The following is a 23128-nucleotide window of genomic DNA, read 5'->3' as shown; positions in this document are numbered from 1 at the left end:
AACTAAAAAAAATTGGGAACATAATTAATAAAGAACATTTTAATATGGTTTGGAGGGATTATTATATAATACAAAGCCAGTTATTTTAAGTAGGTGTCCTTGTGTTGTATGGTGTACTCTGCCCATGCTGTTACGTACCCTTCAGGATTCTAGATAGGCTCACTTGTGGTGAAATAATGTATACAGTCTATTAAATTGCAAGCCATTATATGGCATTATTTGTTATGCTAAGACTGCACATAGGAAACCATGTGTTAAAAGACAAATTGAGAAAGAAAATGACATTTTTCAAAAATGAAAGCTAGCATTTATATCTGCAATATGCAAAGAACGTTCCAATATTTTGTATTCACATTGTAAGTATTCGTGTTCCAGGGTATGTTCCTTTTTTAGGCCATGTTCATAGTGGGATTAATTGGCAATCATAATTTACCCTCATGAAAAACCTTTTTCTGTTGCATATTATCTGATCGAAGTCTTTTTACTTTCACTCAAATGATGCATTCCACAGCATTAAGTTCACCTCTTCACAGTGTTCTTCATGACGCGTCTAATATTTGGTTCCTAAAATTTTCCTACATTTAAAGTGTGGAGTTTCCTGTATAATCAGGGGATTTGGGATAAATAATAAAGGCATAAAAGGGTAACAGGATTTATTACTCTTCTCTCCCTCTCCCTCCCGCCCAACATGTTTTGTTTTCACCATTCATTTCAGCACCAAATTTTTTAAACTTGTCTACCTGTCAGATGTTTATACTGGGTGAGCTGAATCCTTGGTCCTCGGGAGTGTTCTTTTTAAACTTTAAATATTTTTTCCAAGTTCCAAGTAATGGTTATTCATATTATCTGGAAGGTAAACCAGAAATGAACATTAAAATTAAATTAGTTTGCTTTCTGATAATCTGTTTGGTAATGTGTTCATTGCATAAGATTTGATAAAGTCTGAGTAAAAATGTTGCCATTTTAATAGTAAAGCTCAGCCACAGGTGGAGAAGTTCTTTACTAGATACTGATTAGGTTTGTTTTCAAGGAATATTTGATTTTCCTGACCTTTTATGTCATTCTAATTTCATATTATTTGAATTAAAATGTCATCTTTTTTTATAGTACCTAAAATAGACTTTATTAGTTTTCCTGAAAGCTATGTGCAGCTTTGCTTTGGCCCATTTAAATATTGAAAACAGCAGGATTTGAGATTTTTCTTATAATCCTCAACTAATAGAGTTTAATGCTTTGTTTGGCCTACTGTACACAGCCTAAGCAAAAGTTTTAAACAAGATTAAAAATATGACCTTATTAACCCATGGCATCTAAAGATGCAGAACAGGTCTGCAGAGACATCAGTCGTTCGTTAGCCGGGATAGCATGGTGCCATTCCCAATCTACTCAGTCTGTTCCAGAGGAAAACATTTTGGGAGCCCAGCTTTTTTGTTTCGTAGTTTTGGCCATCGTGCCAGCACCTGGGAATAAGAAAGGAAAAAAGCAAGAATCTGTTTCTGAGTTGAACATTCAGTCTTTGTGGTTTGGGAGAATAAAGTTCAATTACTTTTGGAAATTTGAGGTGCAACCCGGCTGGGATTTCTCAAAAACAATTCTGGCAGAGCGAAGGGACAGCAGAGGTGGGGCTTAGCTTATATTTGCTGCACTTTATTAGTCCGTGAATAAAATGAGTTTCACTTTCCTTTTTTGAAGAGAAGTTTCAGGTGTATGTAAGCTGTCAGATGGGTGATTGATGGACACGTTGAGTTCCAGAAGAATAAAGTATCTTATTGTCATGGAAAATTTATGCTTAGTAAACATTACAGAACACAAAATGACATGATACATTCATTGCTGTGTAATAAGATTCCTTGTTTACCAGGCATGCTATAGGGCCATGGCAACAAAACCAGAAATAGGAACTATGAGTATTCTTGTTGTAAAGATGATGATGGTTATCAAGCAGTTTGTTAATTGCTGGAGTTTTACATCACTCCATATTCATTATCACTTTGCAGTGCTGCTAGTAGCGTGAGGATCAGTGAAGAGGTGTAAATGTGCAAGTTTGACCGAAACCTATAATAGAAATAATGTGTTTTATTGTATGGTATGGAAGGGTCAGGTAAATGTGCATTTAGCTGATGCTTTGGGACAGTTATCTGCAAGTGTTCCAACGAAGAAGAATATAACGATAGTTTGCTTTAAAAAAAAAAAATCAGAAGCCTTTCTAAACTTCTGTCTTTCTAATGATGTTCCAAAACAAAGCAAAATGACTGAATATTATTTCTTTACTTAATCCCTTAAAAATACTGGTATCTTGCCTAGCTTTCAGCATATCAGTTGCCCTTTTGATCTCAGTGGGGTGGAATCTGGATACATGTTCATTAAGTTCAAGACCCAGCTGAAAATTGGAGGCAAAATCAAGCCAGACAAATTGCTTACACTGTCATTGATAAACATTTCCTGCCTTCATACCATTATTTACATTTCTTTAATAAAGGAACATCAGTTTTAAAAAACAGAAAGTGGCCGATGTTTTTGCAACCATATGTGTACTAACTGAAAAATACAGTATTTGTACACCTACCGTTAAATCTTGGTTTGTGGAATGGAGAGTTTCTTAAGACCTGGGGCAATAGAAGGCATTGAAGATGGGAAGGAAGAGGGTGAAAAGGCCTCAGTTTTTCCTCTCTTTTCCTCTCTTATTTATTTTCCTTAGTTCAGTGCTTTTGGCCTTTCTTGGCTCACTGCCTTGTTCCCATCAGCAGTGCCAAATCCCTAAAGCAAAAAACTGGTAGTCTTCAGGAATAAGGTGGTCTGTAGGTAGATCAAAAAGACTAGGGAAACCAAGAATTTACATCTGGTTATTGATCATTTAATTTTCTTTCTGCATCAAGCTTTATTGACCTTCCTTGCCCTGCCCCATAGCTTTGAGAATATATGCAGTGGTCAGTGATGAGGAGCTGATGTTTAGGGATAACCGTTCGGTAGAGTTCTGCTGCTGATTCAGACATGTTCTCTACACAGCTAAGTCATCCTGATCGAGATCATTTGATGCTGCTGTTTGCTTTCCATCTGTAAGAGCAGCACTTGCGTTGCAATCATGCTTTCACAACTGTAAGAACGTATGGCAAGATCTATCCACATCTATATCTAAAAGGCAGCAGAACACGCGGCTGGCATGGTGGTGTTTTCCTTGACCCTGTCTTTTACAAAAATTGCACTAATCTTCCATTTGATAACTAAAGTTCCCACCACGCTGGGACGTCTGCGTCTGCCTTGTTATTTAAGCAGTACTTTTTTTTCCTGCTGTTCTTCTGCATTCTTGATTGGTGAATATGCTTTCAGTTTCATTTTGGTTGTTGGTTGTGAATGATTATAGAAAGGAAAAAGTGATAAGAAGCATTTGCAATATGACTGCTTAATTAACTCAGTAAACTGAGGTTTTCAAGCTGTGGTCTGTAAACTGAAAGTGTGAGCACTACCTTTTAAAGGGTAAAAAAAGAAAATGTACTGTTGGTAGTTTCAAGTCTCTGGGATACTGTGCTGGAAAATGTTAGTTTTCAGAATGAAAAATAATTAAAAACAGTTGGTATAAATATTCAGATAATGAAAGCGTTATGTAAAAACAGTTTAATGAAGATTAAAAGGTCACTTAGACAATTTAGGTGGGTTTTTTTAGTAATTGCATGGCTAACTTGGTTTACCTCAAAGTAGTAATTTTATGCTGTGTATAGCAAGAAATTAATAATGTAAAAATTTTGTCATAGTGCATTGCAATTAAGTTACAGTTTACAGACTCAATACTAGTAATACCTTTAGGATGCTAATTCCTGGTTCTACCAAATGTTTGATCATGCATTTCATTTGATTGCACTATTTAGCATTTAAAATAACTATTGTCAGATTTGACATAATATACAATACAAATATAGTAGAGGCAATGGTTTACACTCTAGGTTGCTCGAGCCGAATGCTTTTTAATTTGGCTGCAGTTATTCCCAAATGATAGTGCTCATATAAAGCATTCCAAGTGGTTTTTTTTTTTTTAGTCTGCTCTTCTGCTTGTAGTTAAAAGGTAATTTTACATACTTGTATTAGCCCCTTATTATTTATTTTATATTTTATGTCCAAACTGTTAGTTTGAATGTCTCTATGAGGCTGAGTTCTCTGATCTAGCTTTTTCAGCTATGACGTCGGTTTTGTGCTGTAATTTTTTTTGTACTTTGAGGTTCTTTGGTCTCCTTTCATTTGTTTTTACTTTTAATAACCTACCCCGTTTTTTTCTCTATTTGTTTCCAGTTTATGCTTTTTTAAAATAACTTCTACATATGTCTAGTATTTTGTGTTCAAATGAATGAAAACCTGTTTGATTTTTTCAGTATGTCTTAGTCCCAGTCTAAGACTGCAGTAAGTTTTTATTTAAGCATAATTAGATCCTGACTTTTCAGTACAAATAGATGTATCTACTGTTTAAGTAGAAAAGTTACGAGATGGTAAATCAATTCTACAAAAGTATTCAGTGACTGAGAGCACTTTAGTCAATAGTGACAATACAGTTTTGATAGCATACTTTTCAAGTTCATGTTCTGTTTCAAAAAGATAGTCTGCTTTTATGGCTTATAAATTTAATAATGTATTTTTTTATTACAGGGAGAAGAAAATGAAAATTCAGGATATTAAAAACAATATTAAAGAAGCTATAGAGGTAAACTTATGACCTATTGTTTTTTAACTATTCAAAGCTCACTATTTAGACACTCTCTGCCATTTTTTTTTTTTTTTTTCTTTGCAGACAATAGTGACAGCTATGGGCAATTTGGCACCTCCAGTTGAACTAGCCAATCCAGAGAACCAGTTTCGAATCGACTACATCTTAAATTTAGCCAACCAGATAGACTTTGATTTCCCACCGGTAAGTAAATAATTTGAGTTGGCTGCAGTCATGCCTTTTTGCCAATGGTTATATTTCACTGCATTGTAGTAAATATTTACAAAAAAACAGCAAGCTGTTCTTTTGGGAATTACTACAGTAGGTGTCTTTGGTCAGTGCTAATCAAATAAAGTATATAGCAATGCAGCTAGAATATTCAGACTGATCCTTTATGAACACAGAGACCCTTGTCTCCTTTCTTGTGCTGTACCGAAATAATCAGCTACAGTTAAGATGGACAGTGCTGGCAGTAATATTTGAATATTGTTGGTAATTGCCGTGCCCAAAAGGGGTGAAGATATGCACAGCAGTCTGTTGATGATTAGCTGGCATTTAGCGGTACTGTATTTTTCTCTTTTGGAAGAATAATAGAGTTTTCTTGCTGATTCAGACATGTTCTCTGACAGCTGTGTCAGCCAGACTTTCTGCAAAGGCTCCACATACTACGTCCTTGCCCCAACCCTCCCAGTCCTAGTTAATCATTCAAAATGCCAGCAGCCCTAGAGTAAATGCAGAAAGTATAATTATTTGTTTGATGGTATAACTTCGTGCCCACTCACTGTGATTAATTTCTACTGTATCTCAACCAGGCTAGTAGCAGAAGCCCATGAAAACACAGTTTGCAAACATGGAACTCTTAAACACTGACAAGATATTAATTACTATGAAGTACCTTATACTTGCAGTAATACAGGAGTGTTTCAAAGCTTGTATTCTCTCTATGTGCACTGTTCCAGAGGGCTGAGGGTAGGAATTATGATGATGTATCAAAATCATGATCCATGATGGGTTTGTTTGGTCTGGAGAAGAGGAGGCTGAGGGGAGCCCTTATTGCTCTCTCCAACTACCTGAAAGGAGGCTGTAGCGAGGTGGGGATCAGTCTCTTCTCCCAAGTAACGAGTGATAGGACGAGAGGAAACGGCCTCAAGCTGCGCCAGGGGAAGTTTAGGTTGGATATTAGGAAAAACTTCTTCACTGAGAGGGTGGTCAAGCATTGGAACAGGCTGCCCAGGGAAGTGGTTGAGTCTCCATCCCTGGAGGTATTTAAAGAACGGATAGATGTGGTGCTCGAGGACATGGTATAGATGGACTTGGCAGTGTTAGGTTAACGGTTGGACTCAATGATCTTAAGGATCTTTTCCAACCTTGATGATTCTATGATTTACACCAGAATTTTGTTTCCAGCAGTAGTCAGTCCCAGGTGTTTGAATGGAAAGTGCAAGTGCAAATAGTAGTAAGATGTGGGATAGTTTGCACCACAGCAAGGTTTTCGTAACTCTGCTTTATAAACATTATTGAACAAGCTAGTCTGTGAAACCAGTGACAGTTACCTTTTGCAACTGTTGCCGCTTCTGGGAATTTCTCTGCTTTAGTCAGCCTTTATTAAAAGAAAAAAACAAACAACCAAACCCTCATAGTTTGTGTACAAGGCAGAAGTCATGTGCTATTAGCAAGTAATTGGAGATATTGGCATTGTAATTTTCAAATCCAGTAATTTTCAAAGTTCAGCAGGCACATCATCTCCCTTGATGGAGAGGGGGATGTACGATTCTTCTGTAGCACATACAATGTAATATTAGTCATTTTAGCTTAAAGAATCTTAAATAGATTAGAGATTTTGAGATTTTTAACTTGACACCTCTTTAATTTTGACACTTGTCAGTGTTATTCATAGGAGTATGTGGTCCCTTCATGGATGATCTCTCCTGCTAGGGGGACAAAAAAAAATCATGCTTTGAAGATGGTTTTAGGAGAATATTCGAGAGAAAAGACAGCGGCTCCTTACTCCACCCTGTGTGCTCTTGAACTGGCTGCGTGCCCGCAGCTCTCCTACTGCCCATTGTTTTGTGATAGTTCAGGTTGTGATCTGTAACAATGCTGTAACAAGTTCCTGTGACCTACCTCGTACTGAAATACTTGATTTTCCTTGTCTTTTCTATCTCAGGTTTTTTTTTTCTTCCATTCAATTGGAATGCAGTGATTTTTTAAATTTTTTTTTTTTTCTTTCCCCTGAAAGCAAGGGGTAATTGTGTAGTGGTAAGTGTTACATTAATTGTGTGTATGCGTTACATTAATTTTTATATAAAAACCAGTTAATACTCAGTGTGTATTATCTCTGGTAGGATACATGGTGGCAAGCCCTTGATGTCTAAAGTAATAGAAATATACTTACCAGGTCCATAAATAATTTCAAGTTCAATGAAGAGTCTTTGATGTGTTGAATGACACACAACTTGAGAAATAACAGTGCTCCAATAAAACTAGTTTTTCTTCTCTGAGCAAATGTATTGTGTTAAATTTTTAAGCCCTGAATCTACAGAAGTTTAGGCGTGCGCATAACTTTGTCTAGTGGCTAGCTTCATTGGCATGAATAACTATTTCATATGTAAATGTTTATAGGGTTGAGGTTTTAAACTGGATATACATTAGCCACTAATTCTGAATGAGTATTGTTGGCTCTCAGTGATTATATAAGCTAATATGTATCTGATTTCTGAGTTTGTCTGAATGTAGGTTATAGTCCTTTGGTACCTGAAAAACTGAACCTGCATTTTAATTACATATTTTAAATCAAGTTAAGATCTGGAATGTCCCTAGATGCCAGCTCTCAGTGCATAGTATCAAAAACACATGATCCTTGGGTACCTCTATAAAAATAATTTTTACTTTGGTATAGATTTAATTAAAAGTACTTTGAAGGATAATTTTCTGTAAGTGGGAAGGATAGCCTTATGCTAGTTATGCTTTATATCTAAGGAAATCTTGATTATCTACTTTCTCCTCCGCTACTCTGGTGGGAGAATTTCATAAACTGGCAGCTAAGCCTCTTCCTATATAGCATATTAATGCAGAAGAAGGGAGGGGAATTTTTAGCAACGTTAGCAGTATGTAATGCTGTCTATTTTGAGTTGTAGAACTTGGTTTCTGTCTCTTCCATTTTCTTCATGGGGAATCCTATTTCAGCTGTTATGAAGACATACTTTCCTCAGAATAGTATTTGATGTTGCTCTTCTCTGCCATAGGAAGAACGTGAAGGTAGGGAGAAAGAACACTTAATGTACCAAGGAGATACTATTTGAGGGCTGTGAGTACTTAGTGCCATGCTCTTCTAAAGTACAAGGCTGTTTTGCTTCCTTTTAAATGCCCATTCATCTTTTCCTAAACATTAATTTAGCAAGCTCTCCAGAAGGCAATGCACAGACATACAGAGTTTGGCACTAGGATTGTGTAATTTCTTCTCCAACTACGGGAGATCTTTAGAACATACGAGGCCTCATCCTTCTTCCGTACATGACAGGGTGTTTTAAATGAAGTTTTAAAGTACACACCAAAATCTGTGTTTGTAATTACCTGTTGTACAGGTGGAGCTAGAATTAGAGTTTCTTAACAGCAAGGTTTGGTGCAATGTGAAAGATAGAAGAAAGTAAAGGAAGATTGTAGGAGCTTTACAGTGTGATGATAGTATTGGGGTCTGGCTCTACATATCTAGAATTCAAAGAGCAACTTCTGTATTCTGGTATTATTTTCTTAGTCTGTGTCTCCATCTGTTTGCTTTGCAGTTTTTGACTCATAGGAAATGTGTGTCATTTGTGTAGTGTGTATTGTATTGAGTTAAAAAAAAAGAAGTAAAGAACAACTCGAGTTAAAAATAATGTTGGTACAGTGCAGTGCTGGGTTAAACATTCCCTTTAAAACTGAAAAATTAGTATGTTGGAGATTTAATTCAGCACACTTGGTATTAAGCAGTTAGATTTCTTGAATACGAATAGTAGCATATGGGGAATGGAAAAGAGTAGTACGTACTGAAAGGAATTCTGTCCACATAACCATGCTGACAATTTAAGGTATTGCAGTGTTTAGTAGATCAAATCTGTAGTTCCTTTTGTAGTCCTCTGTGTCGTTTCACCATACCGTATACACCATTGGCAAGAACCCAGAAGAGTTTCACTCTTACAGCCGATAGCCCAATTTGTCTTTTATTTGGTATGTTTCAACAGACAGTTTCTAAAATGCAAATTACAAAAAGAAACGTAAAACTATGTGACTGAAGTGAATTGATAAAGGCTAGGAACATAACCATGTTGAAAACCTGTGGAGAATGCTAATTAGTAATATTCTAGCCAAAACAACTGAATACTAAGTTCATGTTTTTATGTGAAGCATTTTCTGCCTTAGCTCATGGTGGACTTCTAAAATAGCTTGAGGACATAATATCTCCATGGGTAACAGAGTGCTGTTCTGATTTAATTTTGCAAAATACTTTGCTTCTTTTGGGGGTAAAATCTATCCTTATTATTATTAGGCTTGTTGCACAGTGTTTTCTTAGAGCAGAGCAGAATGGAAATAACAGAAGTCTAATCGGATCCATGTAATCTATTGTTAATATGAATAGCACTGATAAATATTGTGTGTAGTATTCTATTTGCATCATTGGGAAACATATTCTTGCTAAAATGACAGGACATTAAATGACTAAGTCTTGCAAAAAAAGTCTAGCCCTGCTAGTTTGAATGAACACTAAGAATAACAGAGAGATCATGCTTTCCATACAGAAGTACTGAAAGCAGAACCCTGTTTTTTCTAAAACATTGCTGTACCAATTTTTTATGAAAGATTGTCGTTTAAGGATTTATTTGAGTTGGGTTTTTATCATGCGATTAAGTTGTCACTGGCCAGCATGATGACTTTAAGCAAAGGAAAAGGAAGTTTTAAGTAAGAACATCTCCAAGTTAATCAAACTGAACTCAGTTGAGATAGCTGAAGCATTTAATTTTAATAAGCGAGCTGATTGTGAATGCACATTAGTTACACCCTTAGTAATGAGGTAGTAATCTTTCTATGTCGATATATTGGTACAGATCTGAAGGTACATGTGTAATTGCTGCTGCCGGGCTTGTGTTTTAAGATTATATCATGATAAATAATATTTTTTAAAAAGAAGGAATTTGTAAGTGATTTAGAAATTATAAAATGAACTATGCTCATCATTGGGGCTCTCTAATGAAACAAGTACAAAAGTTGGTTTGCCTGAGCAGTAAATTTGAGAGCTTGCCCAAGTTTGTGCTAGAACTGCTCTTTTAGTTATCTCACACTGGCTAAACTTTGTAGGAGTAAATTTTAGTCTTGTACACGTAGCCAGATGAATACACGCTTTACAGGGACAGTGTGGTGTGTAAGAACAAAGACCTCACAAATCAAAATTTCAGGCTGGTACAACTGTTCCATCAGTTGAAACGGAAAATAAAAACAAATGATGTTCGTAGTTGAGGCTTCCAAATGGCATTTCTGTCGCTATTGTCCTTTGATGCATTTAGCTCAACACAATTGTATGTATGTTTTCAATGTCAAAAATCAACCTCCTAAGTATTTTCCATAATTCTGACTAGCTGTATATCTGTTTCAAATATAGGGTGATGTTGGGTTAGCTGGGTTACAGAGGTGATATTTTTATTCCAGTTCTGCATACCAGACAGTGGTTAGGATATTTTCTCCATCTCTAGTACCAACTAGAATAGTAGCCTTTTTCTAATCCCTTTCTTTTTGCTCTTAGTTTTAGAAGAGGAAAGGAAATGCTCTCGTTCTATGAATATTTCTCTTTCCATGATCAACCAATTTGAACCAAGCTGCCAAAGAAAACCTGTTTATTTTGGGTCACAGTCCCTTTATTATTCTCTGGTTTTAATGAAATATTCAAAATAGCAGAACAGTATTTACAACTGCCTATTTTTAATTGATCTGGACTCAGCTGAGGAAGATGTCTCTTGAAAATACCATAACAACTACAGCAAGATTGTATTCAAAAAGTAGTACAATCAGAATATTAGCTACTGAAATGCAAAATAACTGGGAATCACTCCAGCCTATGGCTCTCTAGATCTAGGAGAATACATGCTTAGAAGAGATGGGATCGTTTTTAGGGTGTTGGAGAAATTGTCTGCAGGTTTTTTGGTCCTGGTTTATTTTTATTACACTGCTGCATTGTAGTTATTTTGAATCTCCCACTACCAGTGCTGCTGAATAGTTTTATTACGGTTTCTGAGTGGTGTCTTTGAGGCTGAGCTTTACCACAGGCTGGCTTCAGCCTCAAAGCCAGCTTAGCATCGCCCCTGCCCACAGCCATCCTTTCCCTCTCCTCCACACCATGATGTGCCACCCTCACTTGCGCCAGAAATCCCTCCATTGGGTCCCCAGCGTAAATCAGAGCATTGAACTGATCCAGGTTAAAAATAACCCCGGTAACCCTTGCTCCTTCTCTCTTCTATTTTGGGGAGGTTATTTTTAACAGGTATCGGTTTTGAGGACTGGTTTACGACAAGGCCCGTCGGCAGCGTGGTACAAATTGTGTAATACGTTAATGCGCAGCAGGGTCAGAGGTGGGGGTAGGAGTCCTTACAATTATTTTGACACTAAAATCTTCAAGAAAATAACAAGAGAATATAGTCTCAGTAAGAAAAGATGTGAACTGGGATCTCTTTGCTGCCAAAAAGTGTTCCTTAATTATGTAGGCAACAGAACAAAATTATCTGTCCCTGTAGATAATCACCCTGATGTGTATAATGATAGATATATTATTATTCCTGTCTAAATACATCATGGAAGAAGAAGAGAGCTGTTCTGGTTTGACAGGATCACTAGCTTCATAATGTAATGACAAACCTACTCGCTCTAATGGGGGACGTTTCCCATGACGCTATCTTAAATGTCACGGATTTTGGGGTGAGGAAGTGGGCAAAACATTTTGTCTGGTGGGTATAGCCGTGGGAAGCTGGGAAAACTGGAGATGGAGCCTGGTTTCTTGGGTGTCTGGATAATTTTGTATGGAAGCTGGGCAGCTATCACAGCAAGAAGATCTGTGGCTCTTGCTCTTTCTTGTCCAGAATTGCTTTATTATTTTGACCAAGTCACCTCACTGTCCTCACTGTCACTTTCTTTTTTTTTTAATGCTCTATATATCTTGTAATCTCTGAAACAGTGATAATATATGTATCTTGGAGATGTATTTAAACATTTTGATGTGCAAAATTGGTAGAAAATGTGGATATGTGAAGTATTTTTAACTCAAGAATGTTGTTTACAAAAAGGAACGGGGAGTATTACAGACAGTATCAGCAGAGTGGTGTAATACTAGATCCTCTGAAATAATCTTTACTTACTCTTTTTTAAATCTCCATTATCTTATCTACAGAGAGCAGCTCCTTCTAAATGGACTTCTAGATAATCCAATTGAGTTTACCTGATCAGAGTTTAGCAGGACTTAAATAAAGCTGTTTTTCCTATCCTTTAATAGCAGAAATAAATTCTTGAATACAGATTAATTAAAGCGTTCTTTTGAAGGCGCCTTTTAGTATAGGGACTCTGAGGTAGACAGCCACTTGACTTCATTTCTGTTTCTTGTAATGAAAACATGTACAGCTAGTAATTATTTGCAAATGAATCTCCTGAAATCTCTGATTTTTGTCCACGTGGCTAGACGCCTGATATGAATGTTTTTGATTCTTATGAATGAATAGCAATATCTAGCAAATTGTGACATTGCTAACCTATTTATTGGAAGTGATTTTTTTAATTTCAGCTTCAGTCTGCAGTATCCTAAGTTTTAGTTAGACTATGAACTAGCCTATCGCATCCTGCTAAGAAATACTATATCGACACAAAGCTTTTTTTCATGAATAATTGAAATGAAAATATATTGAGTATAAGGATAAAGTAGTATCTGACTTATTTGGTGACTAGACATTATTTTAATAAGTAAAAGCAAATACAAAACTTAGTTTTTACGTTCCAAGCAAATTCCTGGTGGCCATCTTTTTTGACAGCAGTTGTCATAGTAGTTGATACCTGGAATGGGAAGCTTTTGGATGTGCAGGAATTCCCTGGTGGTTCCACGTGGCTGCTGGAGCTGTGCTGGGCACAGCTGCCTGCAGCGCGTGGTGGAGAGGCTTTTGCACTCCGGGATGTGTGTGCTCTGACTCGGGGGGGTCTGTGTCCGATAGCAGCTGGTAGGTGAATTCAGTGCACACCGCTTTCAATACCATGCATTTTACTGGTCCTGTTTCTTTTGGTCCACAAAACAATAAAGTCTTAAGGATTTCTGCAGGAGCATGCATGATTTATGCAAAGGTTTTTTTATTTACAGAGGAGAACTTGATTTTTAAAAAAAAAGTAATTCTTTAGTAAGATGTATAATTAGAAAAAGGGTGTGCATATATAGTAAATAAACTTTAATATGGGCAGTTCTTTCTTTTTACACCTAAGTGTAAAGCTATTTAAATGGCATAAAAAAATCTTTGTGCTGTATATGTTTTAACTGCTAAAGTTTTCCAGAAATCAAAGCACTGACTAGGTAGGAACCTGGGCTTTTTTGAAGTGAAGAAACCATTTGTAGCATCCTGTAGAAAAATTAATCGCTCTAATCCATTTAGTTTACTATACCATTCAGTAATTTGACATTAGACATTAAAAATAGGTTGGTTTCATATTAAAACTGGAAAAAAGAAAAAATATCCTTGAAAAGTACAAACTCATTGCTTCCACAAAGCAGAATCCTGTGGTGACTAGAAACAATTACCTAATTCACCAGCTGCATTAAAAAAGCTTCTTTTTAAAAAGTGTATTTTGGTAAGCCTTCAATTTTGCTATACTTATGCATCCAGCTAGAATTACTTATTAAATAATATTCTGTTTTTCTTCATTTACATGGAACTTTGGTCTCCATCTAAAACAAAGCTCATGGACAAGAAGAAAATGTAGCAAATAAGAAAGTGGCACTGCCTGGCTGGTGATGAAATAAAGAAAATAAAAATCATTTTAAAGCATACTAAGTTATAAAATTGCTTACATCCATTTATACCATATTGGTCTATTTAGCAAAAGTAACACACACAGACTGTATGTATCAGGAAATCAACATATTTAGTGGATGCCAACTAGTGAGCATAAAGCTTTGAGAAATACCAATTTAATTATTAGGCATAGTAGGTTTGATTTTGATAATTCAAGTCAGCGGTTCCTATTTTTACTTTAATATAAAATTCGGTTTATCTTGCTGTCTAATAATGAAAGTTGCATATTTTTGTTGATTTGTCTGTTTGTCCCTCTTTTCCCTCAAATATAGGTTAAATCCCCTAGTTTTCACCTTGGTTTAGAGTTTCTTTTCTTCCCAAGTTTTAATTTGTAGGAAAAAGTTTGAGAATCTGTTTTTCTGAAGAAAGTAGAAAGCTGTCAACTAGCAGCATCTCTGTAGGAAGAATTTCATAAATTGTTAAGCCTGTATTCAGTAAAATTACATACATATATAGGCCAGTCTTTCGGAAGACCAGTAATATTACAGTACCTTGACTTTAAATATAGCCTAAATACTGAGTACCTGTGTATTTAAAAAAGGGGGGGGAGGGGGGAGCCAGTCTCCCTTCTGACTTCGGTGAACAGAAATGAGATGAAGTGTAAGAGCTAAGCAGCTTTACTAATTAGCATTGCTTTTCTATATAGTGATTAGTCTCTTGATTTGTTTGCTGTGGTACTTCTTGCTACACCTGATTCGATTCTTAAATGTGGCAGCATCTGCAGGAACAACTCCTGTCCCACCTTCTGGTAATCCAGATTTTATTACCAGTAACAGCAATTTCTAACTGCAGTGAAAATGGGGATGCTTTTACTACTTCTGCTTCAGTTTGTTAAATGCAACAAAATGAAACGTATTCTGTGCATGAGGTGAAAATATTTTTGGCTAGCAAATTAAAGGAATGTGTCTTTTGAATTGTGCTTTCACTGAGGTGTTCACATAGTTCTATTGAAATCCCATATAGTATTTACTTAAGTTGGAGAATCTACAATCCAGGACTTCAGACAATGACATTATCTGCACATGTTTTCTGCAGTGCAGTCATTTTTATAGTACAAGAAAAACCACCCTTTATTTTGCTTTATTATTAATTTATTTGTTTAGCATGTGAAGTAAATGCTAATGCTTTATTCTGCACTTGTATTTTTATCCAGTAAATGGCCCATAAGTTCATGCTTAGAAATTCATTTGAAGAAATAGTGACTTAATTGCTCTTGATACATCATCTTTGTTTTCCTCAGAGCAGTCTTAAAGAACAAGAACAGATTAATTCAATTTCTGTTGAAATAGAAGAGCTGTCAGCTGAATTAAACAGGAAATAGGCATAAACTTAATATAAAAATTCTTAAGCATTTTCTGGTTTTAATCACAGTAAGAGACTATCACAAAATGGTGTACGCATAGATGAAATAAAATTTTACCTGTGAGCCTGCCTGGTATTGCAGTGGCTTGAGAAGAGTTTTCGTGAGACTCTATGTTAAGACCAAGCATCTTGTACATGTGCAAATTGCCCTGTGGACATGCTTTTTGGGTGTACAACAAAAGTGCCTTTGGGCGTAAAAATTCTGTAATGTACAAAGACTTGGAAATGGGATGGTAAACACGCTTCTAAAAAATCATGACTTTGGAATTTTAATTTAATTTACATGACATCAGATGAGTAAAGGATGAGCTTGGATGAGCATGGAAGTAGCTAAAAAGAAAAAAGTGAAAAATATTGTGATCTATTTTACATTTTGGTTCTGTGGAATACTCTGGGCTCTTTTTACACGTGTCCCTCAGTGCTAAATTTCAAGTTGTTTTTCATTATTCCAGTACCAAATACAATATATTGTAGTACAGCAAAGGTGTGCAAAGTTACGCTTTACGTGCAGTCATCTGTGACTTCCGAACAGGGAGATTTTTACATGGAATAGAGCGACAGGGAGTGTGCTTTTAGTTTATGAAGTTATGATGGAATTTAAAAAAACACGTCAGGTCCCAAATCTTGAGAGAGATCCACAAGCACAGGCCTTTTCCCTTGTCAAACTAGAACAGAGGTTGGCAAGAGCTCGCGTGGCAACGAAGGTGTGTGGATGAACAGGTATTTACTTGTGTATTTGCTGCGTGTGTGACTCCGAGTTTTGATCCTGCCACAGACCTGTTGTGCCTGTAGCTGACTGGGGCTATTAAGGATATCGTGTTGTCTAAATGCAAGCATCTTTTCTGGTAGAGTCCCGCTGTTCAGAGAACCAGCGGGTTGTCAGGGTTTTCAACTTGCCTTTGGAGAGTATGTGACATTTCTGCAGTGCTCCAGTAAAATTTAAGATTTCTTAAGCTCCCAGGAAACTGGGTAGCTTTTTACTCTTAAAAAAAATCCCCGCAAATAAACAGAACTTTTAATTAATCTGTTGTAAGTGTATGTGAGCTTGATTTCCTCATGTAGACTGCATTAAGAGTCTATGAATACTTTCATGAGTACAGATTCTGCTTCTTCAGAAAGACTGTAAGGTGGTTAGTGATCTGTCCTTGGGATTTGTCTGAATTTAGAATGAGGAGGAACTATTTTATCTTTTCCCCTTTTCTGTTGGTGGCAGTTTCTGGCAAAAATAGGCTTTTTTGTTTCCAACCTGAAAGGGGGCAGCAAAGTTGCAGTGTGGTCCCGGGTTCAACCCATTATTTGAAATGGCGTTTGTTTATAGCACTGCATAAGGTAATAAGGTCACTTGATTTGACTATTTGTTTTAAGTTTATTATACATTCATTACACAAAAAGCAACTAAATGACGTAGTATGAAAGACATTTTCCAAACCCTAATTTAAGGCTCAAAGGAAATTTCTCAGAGTTTTATTAAACCTTCCTTCTTAGCCAGAGGTCTACAAAAATAGCTGATGGTTGAAATGCCTCTATTACCGCTCTCTACTGCCCCAAGAGAGAGCTGGAATGGTATAGAAGACTTATTTGTGAGACTTTTATGCCATCAGTAAGTTTAATCCATTAATGAATTGCCTTCTTTCCATGTATGAGTATACTCCGAAGAAGCAGAGGAATATTGATTACTTGCTTTAAAATTGCAGAGGAATCTTGACAAAAGAGAGTAGGGTCCACAGCTGCCAACTTCCATCTTAATGCTCTCACCAAAAGTGAGTTCTGCCTCCCTAATGTGTGATGTACTTTAAATAGGAGTTGTGTGAAAGGATTAAATCAGTGTTCTAGTATCAACAGATTAAGCTTCTGTGGTGATTAAACTTCTTGTGAAAGTAGAAATGGCATGACATTATGCTAGTGAGGCCTTTTAACCAAAGACACTTGGTAGATTATGGGTATGGAATTGTGTGTGGGCACATTTCTCAAATATTATGGTGTTTTGAAACTCTTAAGAAAAGGGAAAAATGACAGTTCCAACTTCACAGGAGTTTCTTAAATAAAATTCCCTTCCCATTGTCCATTCCTTGCAGCCACATCCAGTTTAATTTGTGCTACTAGAAACATGAAGATACCATAAGCAGAAACCCAAACTATTTCAGCATCATTCTTTTCTAAGCATGAAAAACTATTGATAATGAGACTGAATCCTTGCTGAAAATATTTCTGACTCAGTTATGGGAAGTGCTGAGTACTCTGGCCTCTCCCAGAGAGTTTTGTATTCAGCTCTGGACACATGCCAGTAACTGGAGAATATCTTCAGCTATTTGTAGGTATGCGTTTCCTTTGTGATATCATCGGCATATTTTCCCTAAAATAGCAAGCAATAATTAACACTTGTTCACACCATTAGGAATGCAGATGTTTCCCTATTCAAGTAAGTGGCTTATTAAACTGTCTGATTTGACAAATTTAACACATTCTAGTATCCCTGCCCAAACACAGGGAGAATGACAAGATGCCATCAGTTTCCTTCTCTGAGTGGCCGTACAGTCAATCGTAATCACTTGATTTCAGATACAAGCAATGAAAAATAAATCAATTTGTCGTGTATTTAGCTATCCTGGAAGGAGAAAATCAACTTGAGCAGTTTGTCTTGGAATGCACCGTGCTGCCCTGCCATCCTGTGACCTGGTCTTGTTCTAGTGCGGTTCGTTAGTGGAATGCAGCTGAACTGCCTGACTGTCATGAAAGTAAAATTCATATGCCCACACCTTGCAGAGTAGGTTTGTAAAAGGGTTTGAAACCAATGGTCAGTGTTATTTTTAAAAGCTGAACATGTCGGGAAGCAAATGGCCTTCAAGATACAATTTTACAGTTAGAAGCTGGTTTGGTTTGACCTGTAATCATTAGGTTTGTAAGTGGATGACCTATTTAAAACTCTTATTATGAAATGTGCAACTCCATGGGACAGTGAACTTTGCCCAGGAATTGAATCCCAGTTTTAACCACAACATTGTGTAATGGATGTACACACCTTTTAGTAGGTAAGGTTTTTTCAATGGCATTGACTTTTGCTGGAATTAGTAAGCAAGCTGTTCTAATGACAGATCCACCCTATATTATATTTTACAAAGAAAAGGTGATGTTGCCTGTCCATGCTAAGATTCCTGTGAAAGTGGTGTCATAGTGGCAAGAACTATGCCAACGTTCTTCCCTGCCAACATCCTAATGCCTATAAAACATTGCTTCATAAACATTTTTTAAAAGTCTCTTGAGTATTTATATATCTGGAGGGAACAAAACCTTGTAGACAGTATGTCTAGTTTGTGTCTTTCATTTTCAACTCGTATTTTGTCCTTTTAGAATGCCTCTCAAAAGCTGATCTTGGTTCCTTTATTTTTTCCCAGGCCTGGAGTTTCTCTCTTGAGGATTATTTTTTTTAACAACCAAAATGCTCAACCTCCAAGTTCTTTAACACTTTCTCTTGTTTGACTTTTAATAAAACCACTGTTTACCTGTTGCCATTTATTCAATTTGCTGAAATTTTCCATTATAAGTAGGTTTTTAACTTGATTAGACTTTGCCCTGCCCCTTTTCTAATCCAGAATTGTGTCAGTAAGATCTTTCTGGAACAAAGTACTGTTTTCTAAGCATCCCTTTTACGTGATGATTTCAGCTGATGGGTTTTGTCTCTAGAGGTCTGTGTAGATGCCTATAAGTGAATACAAGCGATTTACAGACGTTGCCTATTGACTCATTGTATTGGGAAACTTTCAGCAGGTGGAGAAAGTGTTGTCTAATAAATAAAACATTAATACTGAAATACATTTCACATAAATATGACTTACTAAGTATCACGGTGTTATGGTATGATGAGAGATGAGGCTTCCTCACCATCAGCAAGTCATGGTCCTTGATACTTCAGTTATCTAAGTAAGGTCAGAGAAGGTTTACCCAGACAGTGGATTTTCTCGGAGTTTGTTACGGTTTCACGGAAGCGTAGCCTGTTAGGGATTGTGCCCGGAATTCAAACTATGTCCCTGCCCAGCCTTAACATATTCAAAGTCAAGCCCTGTTTGTTCTGTTCAGATTTGTGTTCTGTTGGCATCGTTTTCCCTAAGTGTTCTACACAAGGATTTCTCCCTCTTTAGGGTTATGTTAGCGCTTTGAAAAGTGTAAAGTCTGGTCTGGTGGTAAATACATGCTACAATCTTGACATAATTCTTAGGAAGAATGCACTTCTCACCTTCCTTAGTGATGCCATGCTGTCATCACTTATGTTGACTTTTGTTGCTTTACACAGCTTCAGCTATAGTTGAAACAGGATCTTGGGTGTGTATTGTGTAACTGCAGCATTTTTTTTAATAGAAAATGACATAACTTGAATATTTTTTTCAGTTTTAAATATGCATCGGGCAAGAAAGGATAATATGACCGTACTTTGCAAATACTATGGATAATTTGGAACCTAACATTTCAATCCTATTTATTGTGGAATGTCATCTCAAGCCAAATTGTTATTTAGTGTTATGTGTTTATTTTAGCTGTTTTGTTAGGAGTTCCATTTTATAGTGCAAGATGCTGCTGTAGAGTCTGTTATATTAGAATGTGCCAGCAAATGAAGCAGTGTTATGGAAACAAGAACCAGACATGTAAGGACTAGTTTTCTGGCTATTTCTTTTCAGGAAATTTGCCTGCTACTTTTGGTTAATTTGTTTCCTAACTCATTATTTTTAGAGGTCTCATACAAATTAGACCTATTTAACTCAAAAAACCAACCCTGTTGCTAACTTGATTTTTGTAGTGGCCTCTGAAGCCCCTGTTTTACCTAAATACATAACAAATCTTGTGGTTTTACTTGCCTTGCCTGAGAGTAGCCCCAAGCTACATTCCATGACTCAAATGGGATGCTGAGGATTTCTTATGTTATTCTTTTTCTTAAATATTATTTCAGAATTGCGGTTAGTGTAGGTGTATTGGGGAGGAGGGAGAATCTGGTTTTTTGCAACTAGCTACTATGTCTTAATTCCAAAATCAGTCACTAGTGTACGTAGGCTTCTAATAAAGCAAGAGTGAAAGTCTATAAGCCTGGTTCCAACTTTTCCATGGTGAACACCTTGCTACTTTACAGTTGCATAAGCTGTCCCAGCATTAGTCCCAAAATGTGTGAAGATATATTTGATGTGGCCTAAAGACAAAAGGTTGTTTATTAATAAAAGGCTATATTTGACTATCACAAGTCATGTAGTTTGGTTTTAAAAACAAAATGAAAACAAACAAACAAACAACAAAAAAGACCCAAAAGAAACACAAAAAACCCACACCCAAAACCCGCACTGTGTCATAGTATAATAATCTATTACTTGTTACTTGTTGTAGATCCTGATTTTGAAATGCCAATAAAAAGTTCAAAGAATGTGGACTTAAATTCTTTTTCCACCCCACATGGACAGTTAATAACTATATTGAAAAGATTGCGTAAGTATTGCTGGTTATAGTTCAGATTAGCAGGACAGACATAAAGGCAATATTAAGTATTTTATTGCTAATTTGGCCTAACGAGGCACAAACATTGATCATTATCTCATTATTGTAATCCACGTATTTTCTTAGAAGTTAAGAACTGCCCTTAAAACACAGGGAGGACTCTTCTGAACAATATGTAACTGTTCTGTTAGACTAATTCCTAGGCTTTTTATTATGAATGTGTTTATGCTAGGGCCAGGAACTGGATTTACTTTTCATCCCATTTTAAGAGTCTGATTGCAGAAACTACTACAAATATTTCTCCGCAAGGTATGATGGAGTTCATAAGTTGTTTGAAATAATTGCTTTATATCAGTTCTCTGCCAGAATGTCATAGTTGTAGTGAGCAACAGTAGTGAGGAAGGACTTTTGTGTCTCGTTTTTCTGGTAGAGTTTTACTATGCTGTGACTTTTTTTCATTAAGGCACTGCCTCTTTTCACTTTAAATGTACATTTGTAGGTGATGAAAAATCTTTATGATTCATTGCATTTTCTATAAACCTGTCTTTGCCTAGTTATTTGTTTACTTACTATAATGCAGGATGAAGCAAGTATTTTGAGGTATGTTTGGAGATAATTGGCTTGGCAGATGCTGACCCCAGTTTGAAGTAGATGTCTATTTTAGAACCATATCTCTGCCAAATAGTTCAATTAACTATCTGAAGTCTGGTGTAAGTTATCTTGATTAGATGGGAAATTTAAATGGTGTCTGTCCATTTGAATCAGCTGCTGTTTCAGCAAAAAACCCCATAAAATTGATTAATCAATTTTTTAATTTTTCAGCTTTGTAGTAATAAGTTGAGTGAGTCATAGGGTGTTCTGTATTAGACTACTGTTACTTTTAAAAATAAATATATAAAGCCACCCCAAAATGGGTTTGGCTCAAATACAGTGAGATTCCAGATAATTCCCCCTTTCTCCTTTACTTTCTTTTCCTACTCCTTTTTGTTTTGGAAAGATATTTTCCTCACTATGCTGTGATACAGTTGAAGATTGAAGATCCCCCAACTGCCAAAAAATTGGAAACCTTCAAAATGAAATCATCCAATGAACATAATTTCAGCAGTGTGAGAAAGAAAACTGAGAACTGGAATTAAGATTTTGATTCATGTTTTACTTCCTTTAACAGCAAATGGTCATACAATCTACAAATACTAAAAATCAAGTAAAATCTTCTTAGGAAAGAAATTTAACTGGTGTTTTTGTTCATGAACAGTTCATTAAAGCAGGGAACAAACTGAAAAGATACATCTAATACTATATATAACTTTATAATCTCTTTAAAAGAAATTAGACAAAAATTTTACCATTTTTTAGAGTTTTTTGTGCAGCTAGTGAATATTTTGTGTGTGTATGTGCAGCTGGTGAATATTCAATAGCAATAAAAGCAAGATCAAATTTACATTTGATAGGCTGTTTCCATCATCGGTATTCACGACTGCATGATCAGACAATCACATATGCATCTTATACCTGCCAAAAAGAGGATGGTTTGGAAATCTGCATCACTAAATTTACTTTAAGATGCCATTATGCATCTTTAAGATGCCATTTAAAGCATCTACTGTTCTGGTACAGTTCAGGTGTTAGTTAACATTCTGGTAGGAAAGTGAATTTTTAAAAAAGATATTTTCAAGTGAAACCTTGGAAGGCACATTTGGATGTGACCCTTTCTTTGTACTACACTGATAGTGAAAGAATGCGAGAGACTGATATCCCAAGAGAGGGAGCAATTCCAAAGCTAAGTTAATGGAGAAACCTTGAAGCAGTAAAATGGCTATTTAAAATAATATATTCTTTTTAAAAAAAAAAAAATTCTACTGTAAAGAAAAGGGGTGGGGGGAAAAACAGAATACATACAGCAACTATTTTAAAGGTCATGTGCTGTCCTGGATGCAAAAAAGCTGATTTGGAATAAGTTCCCTGAGCCACTTAAAATCAGAATAAAAGTATTTAGTCCAAAACACTTTAAAAGCTGTGAGAGATAGCCAAGAAAAGTCCATGGTCATTGATAAAAGTAATGCCCACAGTGGTGCGCGTATTTAAGTCACTAGGCTGCTGCTGTTCTTTCTAAGTCTATTCAAAGTTCTTAGACTGATCACTAGAAATGCAATTCCGTGTTGCACATGCCCCTGTTGGAGCAAAAGTGCATCTTTTATATGCAAAAAAAGAATGGGCTTCTGGTTGTGTTTTATACTTGTGTTACAGGTTCAACAAAACTGAAGCATTGCATTTTTGGCTGTCTGCTTTTGTTTCTTGGCTTATAATTTTTAAGGTTGACACAATCAAAACACGATCTGGCTTTGTATCACTGTATTTTTTCTGTAGTTTAATATCCTTTTACACTGTAAAAGAATAAATTCTACAAATACTTTGAGTTAAGTGATACAGAGTTAAGTAAAATGCAGATATCTATATAGTCCCTGAAGATCCTGACTAACTTGGAAAGTCAAGTAAAACCTAATCATCATTTGCTACCTTTATGTAAGAATTATTGAGA

The 23128-nt window shown here is 36.1% G+C and overlaps 1 protein-coding gene across 2 annotated transcripts in view; it reads left to right on the top strand.

Annotated features, from left to right (window-relative positions):
- Nucleotides 1–23128, top strand: part of GNAS (GNAS complex locus) — a gene marked incomplete at its 5' end in the record, with an annotated part of 161360 nt that overhangs the window by 96235 nt on the left and 41997 nt on the right. The window contains 3 exons of one of the 2 annotated variants that reach the window (XM_082325561.1): nucleotides 4633–4687; nucleotides 4775–4898; nucleotides 17806–17861. In XM_082325561.1, the coding sequence (XP_082181687.1) occupies nucleotides 4633–4687; nucleotides 4775–4898; nucleotides 17806–17861 (235 nt within the window). The remainder of the gene's footprint in view (nucleotides 1–4632; nucleotides 4688–4774; nucleotides 4899–17805; nucleotides 17862–23128) is intronic. The other variant, XM_082325562.1, reaches the window with a different exon arrangement.

Source organism: Platalea leucorodia (assembly GCF_965183815.1).
Source record: "Platalea leucorodia genome assembly, chromosome: 13".
In the NCBI taxonomy this organism is placed as follows: domain Eukaryota; kingdom Metazoa; phylum Chordata; class Aves; order Pelecaniformes; family Threskiornithidae; genus Platalea; species Platalea leucorodia.
The sequence above is the reverse complement of the archived record's forward strand: the minus strand, read 5'-3'. Positions and strand labels throughout refer to the sequence as shown.